Source organism: Pecten maximus, chromosome 7 (assembly GCF_902652985.1).
Source record: "Pecten maximus chromosome 7, xPecMax1.1, whole genome shotgun sequence".
Classification (NCBI taxonomy): domain Eukaryota; kingdom Metazoa; phylum Mollusca; class Bivalvia; order Pectinida; family Pectinidae; genus Pecten; species Pecten maximus.
Genome location: NC_047021.1, coordinates 2,114,076 through 2,132,575, shown reverse-complemented (window position 1 = coordinate 2,132,575; position 18,500 = coordinate 2,114,076). Strand labels below are relative to the sequence as shown.

The 18,500-nt window shown below is 37.8% G+C and overlaps 1 protein-coding gene across 2 annotated transcripts in view; it reads right to left on the bottom strand.

Annotated features, from left to right (window-relative positions):
• Positions 1-11,069, bottom strand: part of LOC117331309 (glycine-rich domain-containing protein 1-like) — a 47,440-nt gene extending 36,371 nt beyond the window's left edge. For both annotated transcript variants that reach the window (XM_033889978.1, XM_033889979.1), the window contains exons 1-3: positions 10,970-11,069; positions 7,261-8,792; positions 6,626-6,779 (exon numbers count right to left, since the gene is read on the bottom strand). In XM_033889978.1, the coding sequence (XP_033745869.1) occupies positions 6,626-6,779; positions 7,261-8,756 (1,650 nt within the window). In that variant the 5' untranslated portion in view covers positions 8,757-8,792; positions 10,970-11,069. The remainder of the gene's footprint in view (positions 1-6,625; positions 6,780-7,260; positions 8,793-10,969) is intronic.
• Positions 11,070-18,500: the final 7,431 nt, after the last annotated feature.

Here is an 18,500-nt window from a genome sequence, read left to right as displayed (position 1 = left end):
CAGATGATAGACTATAACACAACTACAGATGATAGACTATATAACACAACTACAGATGATAGACCCTATAACACAACTACAGATGATAGACTATATAACACAACTACAGATGATAGACCCTATAACACAACTACAGATGATAGACTCTATAACACAACTACAGATGATAGACTATATAACACAACTACAGATGATAGACCCTATAACACAACTACAGATGATAGACTATATAACACAACTACAGATGATAGACTATATAACACAACTACAGATGATAGACTATATAACACAACTACAGATGATAGACCCTATAACACAACTACAGATGATAGACGTTTCACAAAAATCGGTCAAAACATACAAATCAAAGGGAGATAACTCTTTCAAAACATTTCGTATGAAATCAACACATCTTCAAAACATGTGAAAGCCTGTCAGGTTCCAAAAAACCTTCAGTCGAAAAATGTAACTGGAGAGTATTCAGATCTTCAGAAGAAATATGGAAATACTATAGCACTCCGTCACGTTTAGACAAAGCAATACTACGCTTTGATGAATCCTAACCTACATCCTTGCTATACAAAGATTGTACACATGTACTTGGAAAATCATCTCGAAATATTAAGTGGTTGACATTGATCTTTAGCAATTACCACATAAAGTAAATCAAATGTAGATCTTGATTATACGCCTGAGTAAATATGTAAAAGGACTCGTGTGACACAGCTTATAAACACTATCGTGGAGACCCACATACACTGTGACTTATGCAGGGACGTTATGAAATGTTTAATATTGAATCTTACGTTTGAAAGCATTCCCCTAGAAATAAACAATTAGGTTCCCTACATGTTTGAAACAAATAGCAGTTGTTTGATCTCTTCGATTTACAGTACATTGTACGAAAATGAATTTGAAACTGCGAATAATTATTGACATGTAGTTTGAAGCGTCACACAATGTTATACTACTGACGAGACAAACCTGTGGTTTAACGGAGGCTCGTGCCATCTCCGGTATTAGAGACAAACCTGTGGTATAACGGAGGCTCGTGTCATCTCCGGTATTAGAGACAAACCTGTGGTTTAATGGAGGCTAGTGTCATCTCCGGTATTAGAGACAAACCTGTGGTTTAACGGAGGCTCGTGTCATCTCCGGTATTAGAGACAAACCTGTGGTTTAACGGAGGCTCGTGTCATCTCCGGTATTAGAGACAAACCTGTGGTATAACGGAGGCTCGTGTCATCTCCGGTATTAGAGACAAACCTGTCGTTTAACGGAGGCTCGTGTCATCTCCGGTATTAGAGACAAACCTGTGGTATAACGGAGGCTCGTGTCATCTCCGGTATTAGAGACAAACCTGTGGTTTAACGGAGGCTCGTGTCATCTCCGGTATTAGAGACAAACCTGTGGTATAACGGAGGCTCGTGTCATCTCCGGTATTAGAGACAAACCTGTGGTTTAACGGAGGCTCGTGTCATCTCCGGTATTAGAGACATAACCAGTTGATGGAGGCAAACATAAAACTCATTGATAGTAGCAGTAATCATTTCGTTTTTCTTTCAGGAATTTCAACTACCAGTGAACACTAGAGCAGCTGAAGAAAAAAAATTTCTTTTCCTTCTTGCTCCATATAGAAACTGATAGAAATTAAATACGATAGCTTTTCGTAAAGATTGTGGAGTGGATACAGTGAACCAAAATAGATAATTGAAAATCTAAATTATTTTTATCAAAGCTCATGATGATGTGGAAGAAAGTGAACTGCAAAAGGTACACGTCACATACATGTATATAATACAAAAAGACGGCAGCCTGCTTGTTTAACAGGGACGTTTAATTACGCACCACCACTTTTCTCGCCGACTCAACTGATCTCGCGTCTCCATTGTATTATTTCCTACTGTTTTATCTCGATCAATAGAATTTGTCAGAAGCACTTTGCTAGCTGATCAAATCTAGTATGAATTACAGTCTTAATTGTAACAACGAATACTCAGGAAGTCACGTACATGAAGCTGAGAGCGGAGTATGAAAATTGCCCTTTTTTTTAAATATGTTTTTACACAACATTTTACTTTTCCTTTCAGCCATATTTAACGACAAACATAATAACTCTTAAAAGTTTCTATGTAAACATCTAATGGCATTGCAGATGAATCGATGGATGTGAGCTATATCCAAACAGAGAAGGGTCTAGAGAAAAAATGAGCTAGATTAAATTCTTGCTTGAAAAATATTCTTGAAGAAAATTAGTATTCCACTCTTGGTCTGCTTTTTTCGCGACAACTGAATTTATCGAAAAAGCGCTCCGGGAGAGCTAACAGTAATCTTGTCAGCCGTTCATTATCACTTTTAGAGATGGCGACAATACTTTGTCTTTAAAAAGATCTGACATTATTGACAGCACATTTCTACATACGAATGACTTTTACACGGGAGGCCGTCATTCTTCTTACTGTATTTGACTCGCCTCCGTCAATGATGACCATTATGGGAGTGAAATAAAATGACCTTAGCTGTTAGTAGGATGTAAAACAAATAAAACCAAACCACATTTGGTTTGTTTGTTTGTTTTTGGTTTAACGTCCTATTAACAGCCAGGGTCATTTAAGGACGTGCCAGGTTTTGGAGGTGGAGGAAAGCCGGAGTACCCGGAGAAAAACCACCGGCCTGCGGTCAGTACCAGGCAACTGCCCCACGTAGGTTTCGAACTCGCAACCCAGAGGTGGAGGGCTAGTGTTAAAGTGTCGGGACACCTTAACCACTCGGCCACCGTGGCCCCGATGAGACATCTCTCTTTATTGACCTCAATGCTTATCTACAGACATACTCCGAATATCTCGATTTTCATAAAAAGTGTTGAATTGTGTTGGGGAAATTATATCACATAATTTCGAGAGATAAAAGATATCGGCGGCCAGGTTAAATTAGGTATCATTGGGAAAAGGTTCCTTTCCAGAAACGGTTTTAATATGTTACCGATATTGAAAATGTTAGCGCGGGTCTTTGTTTAGGTGGTACTCTGATAGGACAAGGTTGTAAACATCAGTTGTTAAAAAACCTGTCATTCTTAACACATCGCGATTTCCATTAGGGGGGTTACATCAATGACCACCCATTCCGCTCAAATTATGTGGCGTCAAAAGCAAATCGCTTTCTAATAACTTTATGTTTCCCACTTAATCAGAATCCCGAATCTAGAATCGCTAACATACTGCTGCGTAGACTTGTGAAACCTCCTAGCCCAATGGACAGCTACAGGAACTACAAATCAGTGTACGATAGTCGGCTCTGGTTTTAAAATAATGTTTATCCTTTAATCTTGTGCCAGTTAACGTAATATAAGTGGTATATGGGCTCTCCTTGTTGTACACCTCCTAAAAGTCTAAAACAATTATTAGGTTTTTCCTCGAGAGATTAAGTACAAGAAAACTTTATAACTGTGGTATTCTAAATATTCGTCCTTCTGAAGACTTTTTTCCTCTGCTAGTCAAATAACTGTTGACGATGTATTCTATATATTCGTCCTTCTTAAGACTTTTTTCCTCTGCTAGTCAATAACTGTTGACGATGTATTCTAAATATTCGTCCTTCTTAAGACTTTTTTCCTCTGCTAGTCAATAACTGTTGATGATGTTTTCTAAATATTCGTCCTTCTTAAGACTTTTTTCCTCTGCTAGTCAATAACTGTTGATGATGTTTTCTAAATATTCGTCGCTCTGAAGAGTTTAAATTGCTCATACCGAAAGCCATATTGCAGCTTTCACAAAGCTGTTTTGATTGGTCCATCTCCGTGATCCATACAACTTACAATTTGTAAAGAGGTCACTTCACTAAATGTTTTACTTTAACTCGGATTGTTAAATGCTAATCCCTAGTAAATACAACCCACTGACTATATTTACCTTTCAAAATCAGTATAGTATACATCTGAGATAGCTGTTCATTATAATACAACGTAATATCTTAGAACTACAAAATAAAGAAATGTTCTCTCTATGTAATTATGACATATAGAAGTACATGTATGTATATGCTGCTGCGTATAAAGCAAGATAAAAAATTTACATGTACTGAATATGTTTTGCTCTTTTGTGATAAAATATGCCTTAAACCCGTATCGTTAGTATACCAATGTTTTGAGAGTCTCTCGATATGTTATCCGTTGTATGGTTTATAGTATTCTGAAACCATTTGACTTTTCGTCCGATATTCTAAACATTCATTGGCAATTTCACAGATTTCCAGAAGTTATTAAATAATAATATGGAAAAGATCATGAAAACCGTTATGAATATCCTACAATTATCATCGAAGACAGATAAAAGAAATCTCCATCGTTATACTTAATTATATTAGCTTCTGAAGAACCATTTGAGTGCTCATCATCTTTTGGTGACAATGTACATTGGGTTGTTATCTCCCTGTACCGGAAGTGGTAGCAGTGTAGACATTGTTGTTACTTATGTGTTCCGAAGTAACAACTATTTAGATAAGGTTTGTTACCTACCTGTCCCGGAAGTTACATCTGTATAGATAAGGTTTGTTACCTACCTGTCCCGGAAGTTATAGCTGTATAGATAAGGTTTGTTACCTACCTGTCCCGGAAGTTATAGCTGTATAGATAAGGTTTGTTACCTACCTGTCCCGGAAGTTATAGCTGTATAGATAAGGTTTGTTACCTACCTGTCCCAGAAGATACAGCTGTATAGATAAGGTTTGTTACCTACCTGTCCCGGAAGTTAAAGCTGTATAGATAAGGTTTGTTACCTACCTGTCCCGGAAGATACAGCTGTATAGATAAGGTTTGTTATCAACCTGTCCCGGAAGTTACAGCTGTATAGATAAGGTATGTTACCTACCTGTCCCGGAAGTTACAGCTGTACAGATAAGGTTTGTTACCTACCTGTCCCGGAAGTTACAGCTGTACAGAAAAGGTTTGTTACCTACCTGTCCCGCAAATGGCAGCTGTATAGATAAGGTTTGTTACCTACCTGTCCCGGAAGTTACAGCTGTATAGATAAGGTTTGTTACCTACCTGTCCCGGAAGTTACAGCTGTACAGATAAGGTTTGTTACCTACCTGTCCCGGAAGTTACAGCTGTACAGATAAGGTTTGTTACCTACCTGTCCCGGAAGTTACAGTTGTATAGATAAGGTTTGTTACCTACCTGTCCCGGAAGTTACAGCTGTACAGAAAAGGTTTGTTACCTACCTGTCCCGCAAATGGCAGCTGTATAGATAAGGTTTGTTACATACCTGTCCCGGAAGTTACAGCTGTATAGATAAGGTTTGTTACCTACCTGTCCCGGAAGTTACAGCTGTACAGATAAGGTTTGTTACCTACCTGTCCCGGAAGTTACAGCTGTACAGATAAGGTTTGTTACCTACCTGTCCCGGAAGTTACAGCTGTACAGATAAGGTAGGTTACCTACCTGTCCCGGAAGTTACAGCTGTACAGATAAGGTTTGTTACATACCTGTCCCGGAAATGGCATCTGTATAGATAAGGTTTGCTACCTACCTGTCCTGGAAGTTACAGCTGTATAGATAAGGTTTGTTACCTACCTGTCCCGGAAGTTACGGCTGTACAGATAAGGTTTGTTACCTACCTGTCCCGGAAGTTACATCTGTATAGATAAGGTATGTTACCTACCTGTCCCGGAAGTTACGGCTGTACAGATAAGGTTTGTTACCTACCTGTCCCGGAAGTTACATCTGTATAGATAAGGTATGTTACCTACCTGTCCCGGAAGTTACAGTTGTACAGATAAGGTTTGTTACCTACCTGTCCCGGAAGTTACAGCTGTATAGATAAGGTTTGTTACCTACCTGTCCCGGACGTTACAGCTGTATAGATAAGGTATATTACCTACCTGTCCCGGAAGTTACAGCTGTATAGATAAGGTTTATTACATATCTGTCCCGGAAGTGGCAGCTGTATAGATAAGGCATGTTACCTACCTGTCCCGGAAGTGGCAGCTGTATAGATAAGGTTTGTTACCTACTTGTCCCGGAAGTGGCAGCTGTATAGATAAGGTTTGTTACCTACCTGTCCCGGACGTTACAGCTGAATAGATAAGGTTTGTTACCTACCTGTCCCGGAAGTTACAGCTGTATAGATAAGGTATGTTACCTACCTGTCCCGGAAGTGGCAGCTGTACAGATAAGGTTTGTTACCTACCTGTCCCGGAAGTGGCAGCTGTATAGATAAGGTTTGTTACCTACCTGTCCCGGAAGTTACGGCTGTATAGATAAGGTTTGTTACCTACTTGTCCCGGAAGTGGCAGCTGTATAGATAAGGTTTGTTACCTACCTGTCCCGGACGTTACAGCTGTATAGATAAGGTATATTACCTACCTGTCCCGGAAGTTACAGCTGTATAGATAAGGTTTGTTACATATCTGTCCCGGAAGTGGCAGCTGTATAGATAAGGCATGTTACCTACCTGTCCCGGAAGTGGCAGCTGTATAGATAAGGTATGTTACCTACCTGTCCCGGAAGTGGCAGCTGTACAGATAAGGTATATTACCTACCTGTCCCGGAAGTTACAGCTGTATAGATAAGGTATATTACCTACCTGTCCCGGAAGTTACACCTGTATAGATAAGGTTTGTTACCTACCTGTCCCGGAAGTGGCAGCTGTGTCGAGTCCACGCTATTTGCCAGGGTAAGTAGCCTGTGTTCAGCGTCATAAACATGGACAGATGATCGCAGGTGATTGACATTGTGTTGCACGCGCACCTTAAAAACTTCGTGACCGGAACGATCTAGCAGTCTATAAAAGAAATGGTTTCAAAATAAAAAATGCTCTCAGTTCTGACTTTACTTCTGATATTTCGTAAAAGAAACTAAGGATAATAAACAACTTCAACAATGTAAAGGTAACGAGGTAAGCTGAGTAAACACTGTTTATATAGAATATCAAATGTGAAAAAATCAATCAAATAGGGTTGTAAAGAGTTTGTTGAGGCGCTGATAATACGCTGGGTTTGGCATCAGACCACAACGAAGTCTTTATAAACTAAAAGTGTATCTTTAACCAAGGGACGTTGTTTAACGTTTATATGTACATGTATCCTGAAATCTCGTCATTGAAACACATAATAATTTCATCTTTTTATGAATTGGATCCATGAATAGGAATTTGAACAAGTTGTTAAGTTTGCCATACAATACCCCAGAGCTTTATTTACATAAGCAAAATCTAAAATTCATCATCAGAATTTTAACAATAAACATATTTTGAACGCATTCACCTGTGGCTGGCTATACTGCTAGCACAGCCCTTGTGAGATCCCTCCTTCCACTTCTGTAAGGGTTCCTGTATGTCAAAGTTAGCAGGCTCCTTATACTCGCCAAAGTCACCAACCTCCAGTGACAAGACTTGTGTGGCGGTAACCGCCCTTACGCTCCCGTCAACATACAGCTTATTGTCACAATTCGCAGACTCGAACTCAATCTCTTTAGTGAAGTTTGATTGGTATCTGTAAACCAAATGTTTGAAAATTGCAGAGCTTTCGATTTTAACATCGGCTACCTCTTCCTTCCGTCCTAACAATCCCGATTTCCGAACCATGATGAAGTCTAAGCCGTCGCCTCTTTGCATGTTGAACGTTGCCTTATCCAACTGCTCCTCTGTCCATACCAAATAAGGACCTTTAAGCTCTACAATCAACTTCCGGTCAGACGTCCCTGCGGTCACGTGGTATATCAGTAAAGAAAATTTGGCCTTGTAGCCTGCTGGATTCGTTTGTAATGCTAAACAATGTAAAGAAACAGATATAGGAAGTTCTTCGGTATCGACGTCTGAATTATCTGTTGTAAAGTCAGACATAGTGCCCCTGGATGTTGGACCCCGGTACATCGCACCGGGGGAGCTGTAGTTTTCCCCGAATGCCTCTTTCCATAACTTACAAGTGTTCGCGTAGGAGACATTTAATACCGACCCGGGTGACCTGTCGTCTGTGGAATCGTCATGGTTCAACACTCTGCCCAATATTCGTTCTGTATCCTGTCTGTATGTCAAAGGGAAAAGTTGATGTGTATGCCAAACTAGGTCGTTATCGTAGCATGGTACCAGGAAGACCTTTCGGTGTAATGTCATGAGGTATAAGAACTGTTGGTAGCGTAGCACACACCTGGTAATGAATTGACGGTCCCGGTAGTGAGGGAGAGACACGTTGTAATAGAATAGAGACTGACGTCCCACAGCAGCTCTGATATCATACTTCAGTTCAGATGTGAATTTCGAGCCATCCTCGTTGTCATCCACCAGCTCCCTTCCCATCGGAAGGTGTATTTTGAACGGCTCCTTCTCTCCATATTTCTCCAACCACAACTCCTTGGATACTTCCAAAGCTGCCTTTCGGTCCTGTCTACTCAGCAGACGGTGGTTTACAATTTCCCCGACATGGAATTCACAGTCGCGTTTGTACGCCAAGGGAGACAATATATGGCAATGCCAAATCCACTCAATGTCTAACGGTGCTGACAACAGTTTGTCTTTATGTGCAGCTGCCAACGGAAGCCACAATTTTTCGTATCGTCGCAATGCTTCATCAAGATGCTTTCCCTTCCGCAAACAAGGGTGCTGGTCGACTTTGTTAAGAATGTCCAAATGGTAAAGCACAGCTTCTACTAAATCCACACTAAACTGCAGCTTACTCGCCGCTTCCACGGCCGCCGTGCCGACATTTTTCTGTGAATCGTTTTGGTGAGCGTCCATTACGGACCGTTCTTTAGTAGTGATCATATATATAGTACTGTCCCATGTCTTTTTTTTCTATATCTGAAAATATTAAACAAAAAAAACTTACATTGTATAACAGTACAGGAAACATATCCTTAAATATATTCTACCAGTGCATTAATCTCCTTGGTAAAATACTTCCCCTGCGCTAATCAAACCGAAAATTTCATAAAAAAAAAACAAAAAAACAGAAAACATCAAATTCATGAAGACAATCATCTTTAGTCATCAAATACGGTGGTATTTATAGATCTACTTAATTGCTAAGTCGAGTTTTTAGTATCAACATCCGTGTTTAAATCCACTTTATTGCAACACAATAAAAAATGCCGGATAAATCTGCCTCAGACTAACTACGTCCTCTCCGTTACAAATAACTACATTAAAGTAGTGACACGCAACAGCCTTTTAAAGATAAATGTTCTGGCTGGTAACACTTGCTCTATCTAAACAACCGATTTAGAATTTCTGCAAGTTAGCATCACCTTATCACTATTTATTTTTTATAGATCATGTGATGATGCCGACCAAAACGTTAACAAACTGTTTATTATTGTCGGGTTTTAACTGCCATTCGACATGCTACTGATAACGGTAGGTCGTGTGATGCCTTCTAAACGGCACCATATTCACACGAATTGTGTTTTGTCGGATCACAATTCAGTGGCTTCTTAGAATATCAAAAATCAGCAAATGTCCAGGACATAAAACACAATATATAGTAATCCTTTATCAATATGTATCCACCACTTTCGTTGTATTTCAGTGTACGCCAGTTTGGACACGAAGAAGGAATCGGTATCCGTGCCTTGATACAAATGTATATTGATACCAGAACAGATACTTTGTCTGCTGGCAGAGAAAGGAAATCGAGTTAAAGTTAAAAAAATATTCCATTTAGCTTCCCGATAAAATTTATAGAGGATATTGAATTATTTCCCGTTTAATATAAGATATATTTCACGAGTATGACAGAATATCGATATTTCCACGAGTGCAAAGCACGAGTGAAAATATCGAAATATTCTGTCATACAGTGAATTATTAGTTTGATAAATGTCTATATTTCAATGGCAAAAATACAATAACAAAATTTTCTTATTGTTGTGGTTTCATAAAAAATAACTTAGCTCAAATTTTGCTTCACAAAAATTGATCCAATAGTGACAGTTTAAGAAAAGCGAAATCATGTCAACAGACATCTACCCAGTTAATCCTTCAATGTTGATAAACGACTTACGAGTTCATTGATTTTGCAGTCATGTGGATTTTGAAATCGTTTTTTGTGGAGGTGGGAGTGGGGTATTGTTATTTTTTGTCTAATTTTAGTTGCACACTACTACAGCTCATTCCAAACTGAAAGATCGTGTTTTGAGGTAATATGAAATGTAATACAAGTACATGTGAACTATACTGGGGCGCATTTCGTGACGAAACCGTGGCCAAATTTCTAGTTGCTCAATATAATTATTGTACAAAATAAAACACTAGTGAACATCACATTTAAATATAAGAGATCCGAGTATAAATGCCAAATAATAAACATTTAAAATATGGCGAGTCGGGTGCAGTTTGATGTAGATCTACTCAAACTTAGCTCGAGTTTCCACTGGCCCTGACAATACGTCAAGTATAGGACATGTGGTATCAAGGCTAGAGGGAACTACACTTTAGGGCTACCCAAACTGGCATGGGCCCAACTAGCCCGAGTTTCCTCTGGCCCTGACACCACTAGAAATGGTGTCAGGGCCAGAGGAAACTCGGACTAGGGCCCAACACGCTCCTGTTACAAACATATCCATTTTTCTCCAGAACTACTAGTACTGTCATTGTTTGTTTCTCCAAACCAGCGTCGTGAGCACAGGCTCTAATCCTGAAACACTTTAAGTGTTTTGATATATATGCCACCTCCCTCGGTCAATTGCACTCATTTGACTCAAACTTTTGAGCATACGAAGCAATTTGAAGTTAGAGTTACATCAGGGACGTAACAGTTACATCTATGCACAGGTGCCTGATTCGTTTAATAAAATAATAACATATAAGAGTACATATAAATGACATGTATATGTAACTTACTCTTAACATTATATACGTTATTATATTATAAAACGAGTCAGGCACCTGTGATTTATGTATGTCCCTGAATATCTATGTAATGTCATGGTATGAACATACCTGTCGCTTCCTCTAGACATTCCACAGGTTCAACTTACCAATTTTAACTCGATCCGATCTCCAAAATTCAAAAAAATCTATGTCAGATCCTTCAACAAGAAGGGATATCCAATGTAAACAACGTGACACCGGATGTACACATAAGTCAAAGAGCGACAACTCTAGATCAATGCATGCTACCTATCGTTGTGATAGGTTGCATGCCACAATTAAATATGCATAAGTGATAAGTCACATGACAAACACTGTCTTCAGTTAAACCTATGTTACCACTGTTTTGGTACAGATCAAAATTGATAAAATGATTTATGGAATGGAAATCTGTAACAAATTAAAGACGTATCGTTGGTACAAAAGTGGACTGGACACTGAATGGTATTTAAAGAGTCCTATGGTAAAGACATACCGCCGTATTTATATAAATTTAGAGAAAGTCCGCTAAAGCAAAATTAAAGTGTATCCTTCTGCACTTTTCGGATGTGAACTATGGTTACTCTCCAAAACTGAAGTATTATTATTAGAAAAGGCACAAAATTTTATTGTGAAAAGTATTCAAAGGTTTGAAAAGAGAACTAGGACAGACATGTGTGTATCATTGCTTGGCTGGACTAGTATTGAATCTTATATTAATATCAAGAAATTATTATTTCTGGGACGAATTTATAATATCGATAATAGTATGCTAGTACACAAGATATTTATTACTAGATTTTTTATGTTCATTGTAAACAACGAAAAACAACAGGGATTTATACCCGACATTATTTCTATTTTAAGAAAATATTCATTGTATGAGACTTTTGTTGACTATATAAAGCTAGGGTATTTTCCGGGGAAACTACAATGGAAAAAAAGTGTCTATGAAAATGTATATAGAGTAGAGGAAACTGCATGGTTAGAACGTATGCATAACCACAATGACTTCTTCAGATTTAAATCTATTCATTCTAAGATTAAACCACATTATTTATGGAAATTGGCTATTAAATATCCTCAGTATTATAAATCTATACACTGTATCATAAAATTATGTACAACATCTCGTATGTTGGACCATATGGCTTTATGCCACTACTGTGGTATTTTATACAACGATACTTTAATGCATATAATTCTACATTGTGAAAAGAATACTGCTATTCGTGATAAATTATGGTGTTTTTTATTTAATATGTTGGGTATTGATTTTATTGCGTACCTTCACAATTTATCAGATTTTGAACTAGTTAATGCTTTATTAGGAAGCAAGTTAGACTATGACATGTCTAACGAAGACAACGAATATGTAAGATTAGCAAATGTAAATTTTCTGAATGAAATGCTTAAAAATATAACCCAATTTGCTAACAATTGATGTTTCAATATAATTACTTGTGTGTGAAATAACTTTGTATATGTATATTCAGACTATTCTTGTTTATATGTTGATTGTATGATGTAATTATTCTATTTGTGAATCTTCATTTGTGGAGGAAATAAAGAGAATAATAATCGTTGGTACAAAAGTGGACTGGACACTGAATGGTATTTAAAGAGTCCTATATGGTAAAGACATACCGCCGTATTTATATAAATTTAGAGAAAGTCCGCTAAAGTAGCATTCCATTACTTTGAACGGATATGTACAACTTGAACTGTATATTGCAAACGAACGTGTATTTAGGACGGTCAAAAAAAGATGTCTAAATTTCGACTTTCTTTTAAATAAAAATGATTTTTATGAGATCCACGGAATAACAAATCATTCCAGGTAGAACCAAATAAATGTGGAGTAGAGGCTGACGTTCGTTTAGATGTAGAATAAGTGATTTTATTTGATCAAATTGTTTTATGTAAATCATTATTTATATATATATAAAGTATCGCATAAGTCGTTATCGGTTGGGTTATTACAGGAGTAACATTAATTGTATATTTTTTTATATCAAACACAAGTGTAATAGGTACTAAAAATGCACTAACAAGTAGGTATATCCCATTAATATCGATATCAAATAAGTTATAAAGTTTAAAAAAAAAAAACTTCCTCGGGAATGGGCAATGGAAAAATGATCAAGTAAAGAAAGAATACTGCTAAATTAGAATCAGAGATGTGACATATACGTCTCTGTTACAATGTAGAACTAAAGTAAGAAGTGACAAGAAAATTAGGAACAAATTTCGAAGATAAATATCAACAGACGCTAAATGTAATCCGAAAACGATTTGGAGATACACCCGAACTTAGTCCAAAACGAAAACTGAAATTGGAGATTTATATACAGAACCAGACAATTACAAGTATAATCAATTACATATATTGTGAACTTGATTGAAAAAGTTACAAAATATTGCAAAATAACGGGGAATATTTCGTGTTTTACAACGTTTTGGACTTATTTTTTTGGTATCAAACCTCACTTTTAAAGACTTTAGCTTCTAAGTACATAAGTATACATCCTGCTTCCTTCCATCCTGCTTCCTTCCAATTTGGTCGAGGAGTGCTGTTGAAACCAATTAATGTGGAAATATTCTGTGATTTTTAAACTTATTGATTGTAAATGATATAAACCAAATTGGAAGGATGTGGTTTGTATACTGGACTTAGAAGCCTTTCAAAAGCTTACCACAAAACTTTAATTAGAATGAGTTTTGAAAAAAAGAGTTGTCAAAAACATGGTGAGAAGAAAAGCAAAATATTTCCTGTTTATTTTACCTCTAAATCACTCTTTGGTCTCTAATGAATGTATATACCCAATTAGAAGGATGCAGGGGCTTATACTTATGAACTTACATTCCTTTAGGAGCTTTTAGCGGACCGGTTGAAATGACTACTGGAAACTTTTAAAGCGTGTTTGTAATAAAAACAGGCGAAAATGGAAATCTTTAATCTACCATTTAAAAGGCTTTCCATTTGTTTGAAGCGTTTTCTCTGACTTTCCGAGTCCACTGGTTTAGACGTCCGGCATTGCTGCCGTCGCAAGTTCTGCTAACATTTCTCTCTTTCCCTTTAGGTTTACCTGTAAACCTCGTTGATGCTGTAAACGATCGAGAGATGCTTAAATACCATCTTCAACAATGTCGAATAATTAATGACCACTTTTGGACTTCTCCTACTCTGAATGATCGCAGTGGCAGACGGCAAAATTCATCCATGATAAAAATAATCAACTAAAATAGATTACGGTTTTATTGTTTGATTTTTATATTAAATGTGCTAGAGTGTGATAGTTTTGATTAAAACAACACAGTTGTATTGGTTTCACCTCCACTTAAACATACGAGGATTGTATTGCTTTTACATTAACGTTTATATAAATTCTCGGTTCTTACTACGTTGTAGGTATAGTGACAGCCTTCTGATCTACTAGAGTTACTTAGCTTTTGAGTTTATGGTTTCGAAGAAAATCGGATAAGCGGGGTGTCATATTTATAATGAACGTCGAGAAGTGTCATTTTACGGAAGATAAATAGGTAATTGAGTTATAAAAAACGTCAAAAATGTGCTATTATACATTAGGGAATCTCCAAATATAAGCATACACTATCAAACGCTGAGATCCCGAGAGTAAAACGCATACAAAACTGACAAGAATAACAAACCTGTAAGTTCACGATATAGGATTATTTATTCAATGTGCCATTTTACACACATCATTTATTTGTGAAATGATAGCAGTAATCTTTGAAATTCGCGTGTGTTTTTTTCCAAGTTTTAAAATTTATCATCTTCTTTTCCAAGTTTTAAAATTTATCATCTTCTTGTCTTCATATTTTTACCAAGTTGTCCGGTCGTGCCGAAGATTACCGGAGAGGTCCACACGGATCTCTATTTTTTGTTCTCTCGGTTTCCGATAAGTTTGTGTAGAAGTTTTCGTGGCCTGAATTTCCGTGGTTTACCCTTTTGTTCCACAGAAGCGTGACAGTTCCAATCCAGTTCGAGCCTATTCTTGACAGACGAATCTCCGTTGGCATTCTCCGTTGTAGATAGAGAACTATCTACGCTTGACTCATAAAATAAACTGCTTACATTATGTCCATCCCATGTGTCCACCACCGTAGTAAGGAAATTCAATTTGCATTGTTCGTATCCCCTCCTTGCTAGGAAGAGTTCCTCTGGGCATCTCTGTGGACCCAACCCATCCATGTCGTCATGCACGAGAAGAGGCGCCACCTTGCTGCTCGACATCTTCTTTAGAACGTTGACTGCCATGTTACGAGAATCTAAGTGAGACGTAAAACTGTGCGAGGAATACACTTCGCTGTATCCAAGATAAGTTCATTTATGACGTCACAACTAACGCATCGTCACAATCGCCTGGTAGTGGACACCGCGATCACGTGAAAGTTTCACGTAGTGATTGACTGAAGCTATTTTAAAATATCATGTCGGTATTGATGAACGCAATTTAGTTTTAGTCACAACAGTATATCGCTTTGACGCGCAATAATGCATTTTCGATTTATGCTTATGTGCAAGATACTAAATTGATGCAACGTGGTAATTTTTTATCATTTCTACTTGCTATTCTTTTTCTTTGATTTGGAAACAACAATTCTGGTAACTACGAGCAGAACTAATGACACTGTCAATATTAAGAACTTTACAACGACTTTGAAAGATTATACTAAGTACAAAAGAAAAATAAATATTATAAATAGCTCGTATCAGAAAAGTGGATCCAGTCCTTCCTGTCGGATAGCTGATAGAACCAGGACTGTCTCCTGACAGACCCAGGACTGTCTCCTGATATAACCAGGAATGTCTCCTGATAGAACCAGGACTGTCTCCTGATAGAACTAAGACTGTCTCCTGATAGAACCAGGGATGTCTCCTGATAGAACCAGGAATGTCTCCTGATATAACCAGGAATGTCTCCTGATAGAACCAGGGATGTCTCCTGATAGAACCAGGACTGTCTCCTGATATAACCAGGAATGTCTCCTGATAGAACCAGGACTGTCTCCTGATAGAACTAAGACTGTCTCCTGATATAACCAGGAATGTCTCCTGATAGAACCAGGACTGTCTCCTGACAGAACCAGGACTGTCTCCTGATATAACCAGGAATGTCTCCTGATAGAACCAGGACTGTCTCCTGATAGAACTAAGACTGTCTCCTGATAGAACCAGGGATGTCTCCTGATAGAACCAGGACTGTCTCCTGATAGAACCAGGGATGTCTCCTGATAGAACCAGGACTGTCTCCTGATATAACCAGGAATGTCTCCTGATAGAACTAAGACTGACGTTATTAGGATCCATATCACAAACTATCAAGTAAAACCACTTACCGTCTGAAAAAGGCCGTAAAATGAATAAAACTGCATCATTAATGTATTTCGTGAATGCATAACTTCGTACTTTTTGCTTTATTGATGGTATTGATGAAGCAAGTTTGAGGCAAAAAATGTGGAAACCTTAGAGGGAAAGAGGTATGGTCGTTTTCCGCGTATCCTGACCTAAGCCACGTACAGCTAAATGCTGGGCTAAAAATACAGGTAAAATATCACGTGACCCCAGTGATTCCCTCAGTATCAAAATAGATCGTCATGGTCCATTGGCGCGCTGTGTGTTGTGAACGGATAATGTAGTCAATCAACTCCATATGAAATAAAATAAACTGACATGTTAAATAGGAATTTTACACCAATCATCCATGTATGCCTGTTGTCGACGCTGCAGTTCATTTACATTTTACTTTGAATCATGATACCGAGTAAATAGGTTATGATTTCACTCTTCTTTTTCTTTTTATCAAAGTGAAATTTTCTATCTCAACATTCCTGTCTTTATACTAAATACTTCATATCAAATATACATTTAATGTTGAAAATATCATTCAAATACGACCAAGAAAAATTAAAAGGTATCATTGTTAGAAACATAACAAAATATTAATAAGAGACATACGAGTGATTCGAACTCCAAACCCTCGGGTTGATAAGCGATGGTTCTACCATATGAGCTCTGCGGACTGACAGGATTGTGAAGTTTATGTTATCATTTAGATTCAGTCTTGTTAATGCTCAAATTCAAATATTTTATCAACTACGTTTTTTTCAAGTTTTCTATACCAGCGCATCAGAGGACCACTTTTTAAGAATAGGATTTTAGTTGGGTTTTGTTTGGTACATAGAATAAAATTAGACATTGTAAAAGTTGGTCTTCCGATGCGCTCTATGTCAAAATATGATATGAATACGGGAACCCCCCCCCCCCCCCCCCCCCCCATTTTTTTTTTTTTATTATTTTGAAAACGGTCACCGTTAGGTCGAAACAGGCCAATATGCGCCATAGCTCTTGGGGTGGACGTCTTTATAATCATATTAGTCATTTTGCGCGCACAGGGATATGAGAGTATTGTATATAAATGTAGATATTTAACGTTTAGTTTTCTTTCTTGTTGGTATTGACGATTGTCACAGAGCCACAATCAACTAGCTTTACGGCAACTGATGATTGTCAAAGTCACACACCAGTTAATTAAATATGGCAACTGACGATTACCAAAGAGGCACCACAAACCAAGTATATACGACAACTGACGATTGTCACAGCAATAAACCAACTAATTATACGACAACTGACGATTGTTACAGAGCCACAAACCAACTAGTTATACGACAACTGATGATTGTCACAGAGCCACAAACCAACCATCTTCGCTTGCCAAGGCTTCTGATTACGTTTCACTCAAGCCTTGTCTAGCGAAGATGCAAACCAACTCGTTATACGACAACTGATAATTATCACAGCCGCAAACCAACTCGTTATACAACTGACGATTGTCACAACCACAAACCCAACTAGTTATACGACAACTGACGATTGTCACAGCCGCAAACCAACTCGTTATACAACTGACGATTGTCACAGCCGCAAACCAACTCGTTATACAAATGACGATTGTCACAACCACAAACCAACTAGTTATACGACAACTGACGATTGTCACAGCCGCAAACCAACTCGTTATACAACTGACGATTGTCACAGCCACAAACCAACTCGTTATACAACTGACGATTGTCACAACCACAAACCAACTCGTTATACAACTGACGATTGTCACAACCACAAACCAACTAGTTATACGACAACTGACGATTGTCACAGCCGCAAACCAACTCGTTATACAACTGACGATTGTCACAGCTGCAAATCAACTAGTTATCAGACAACTGATAATTCAACACTCTATTTGAGAACACTATGACCGGGTGGTTACAGAGCAAAAGGTAGGAAAATAGTTTTACAACAGACTATCTTTCCTAGCTTGAGAAATGGACCCATTTGATAGGAATTTAATGCAAAAATAATAGATGCGCGCTGTTTCGAGCTTATATACTAAATCAATTATATACAATAATGATCTGTTTATATGTGGTGTACCTTCCAGTTATCAATTCAATCAACTAGCAGTGAATGTTAATTTTTCCTGTTTCCAATGATTGTCCAGTGATGTTCCAAATGTCCAGCAATATTTCAAGTTATTGTACATTAGTCAACATCTATGACATCTTGTGGTAAACTATTTCACTTGTCTATGACATGTTGTGGTAAACTATTTCACTTGTCTATGACAC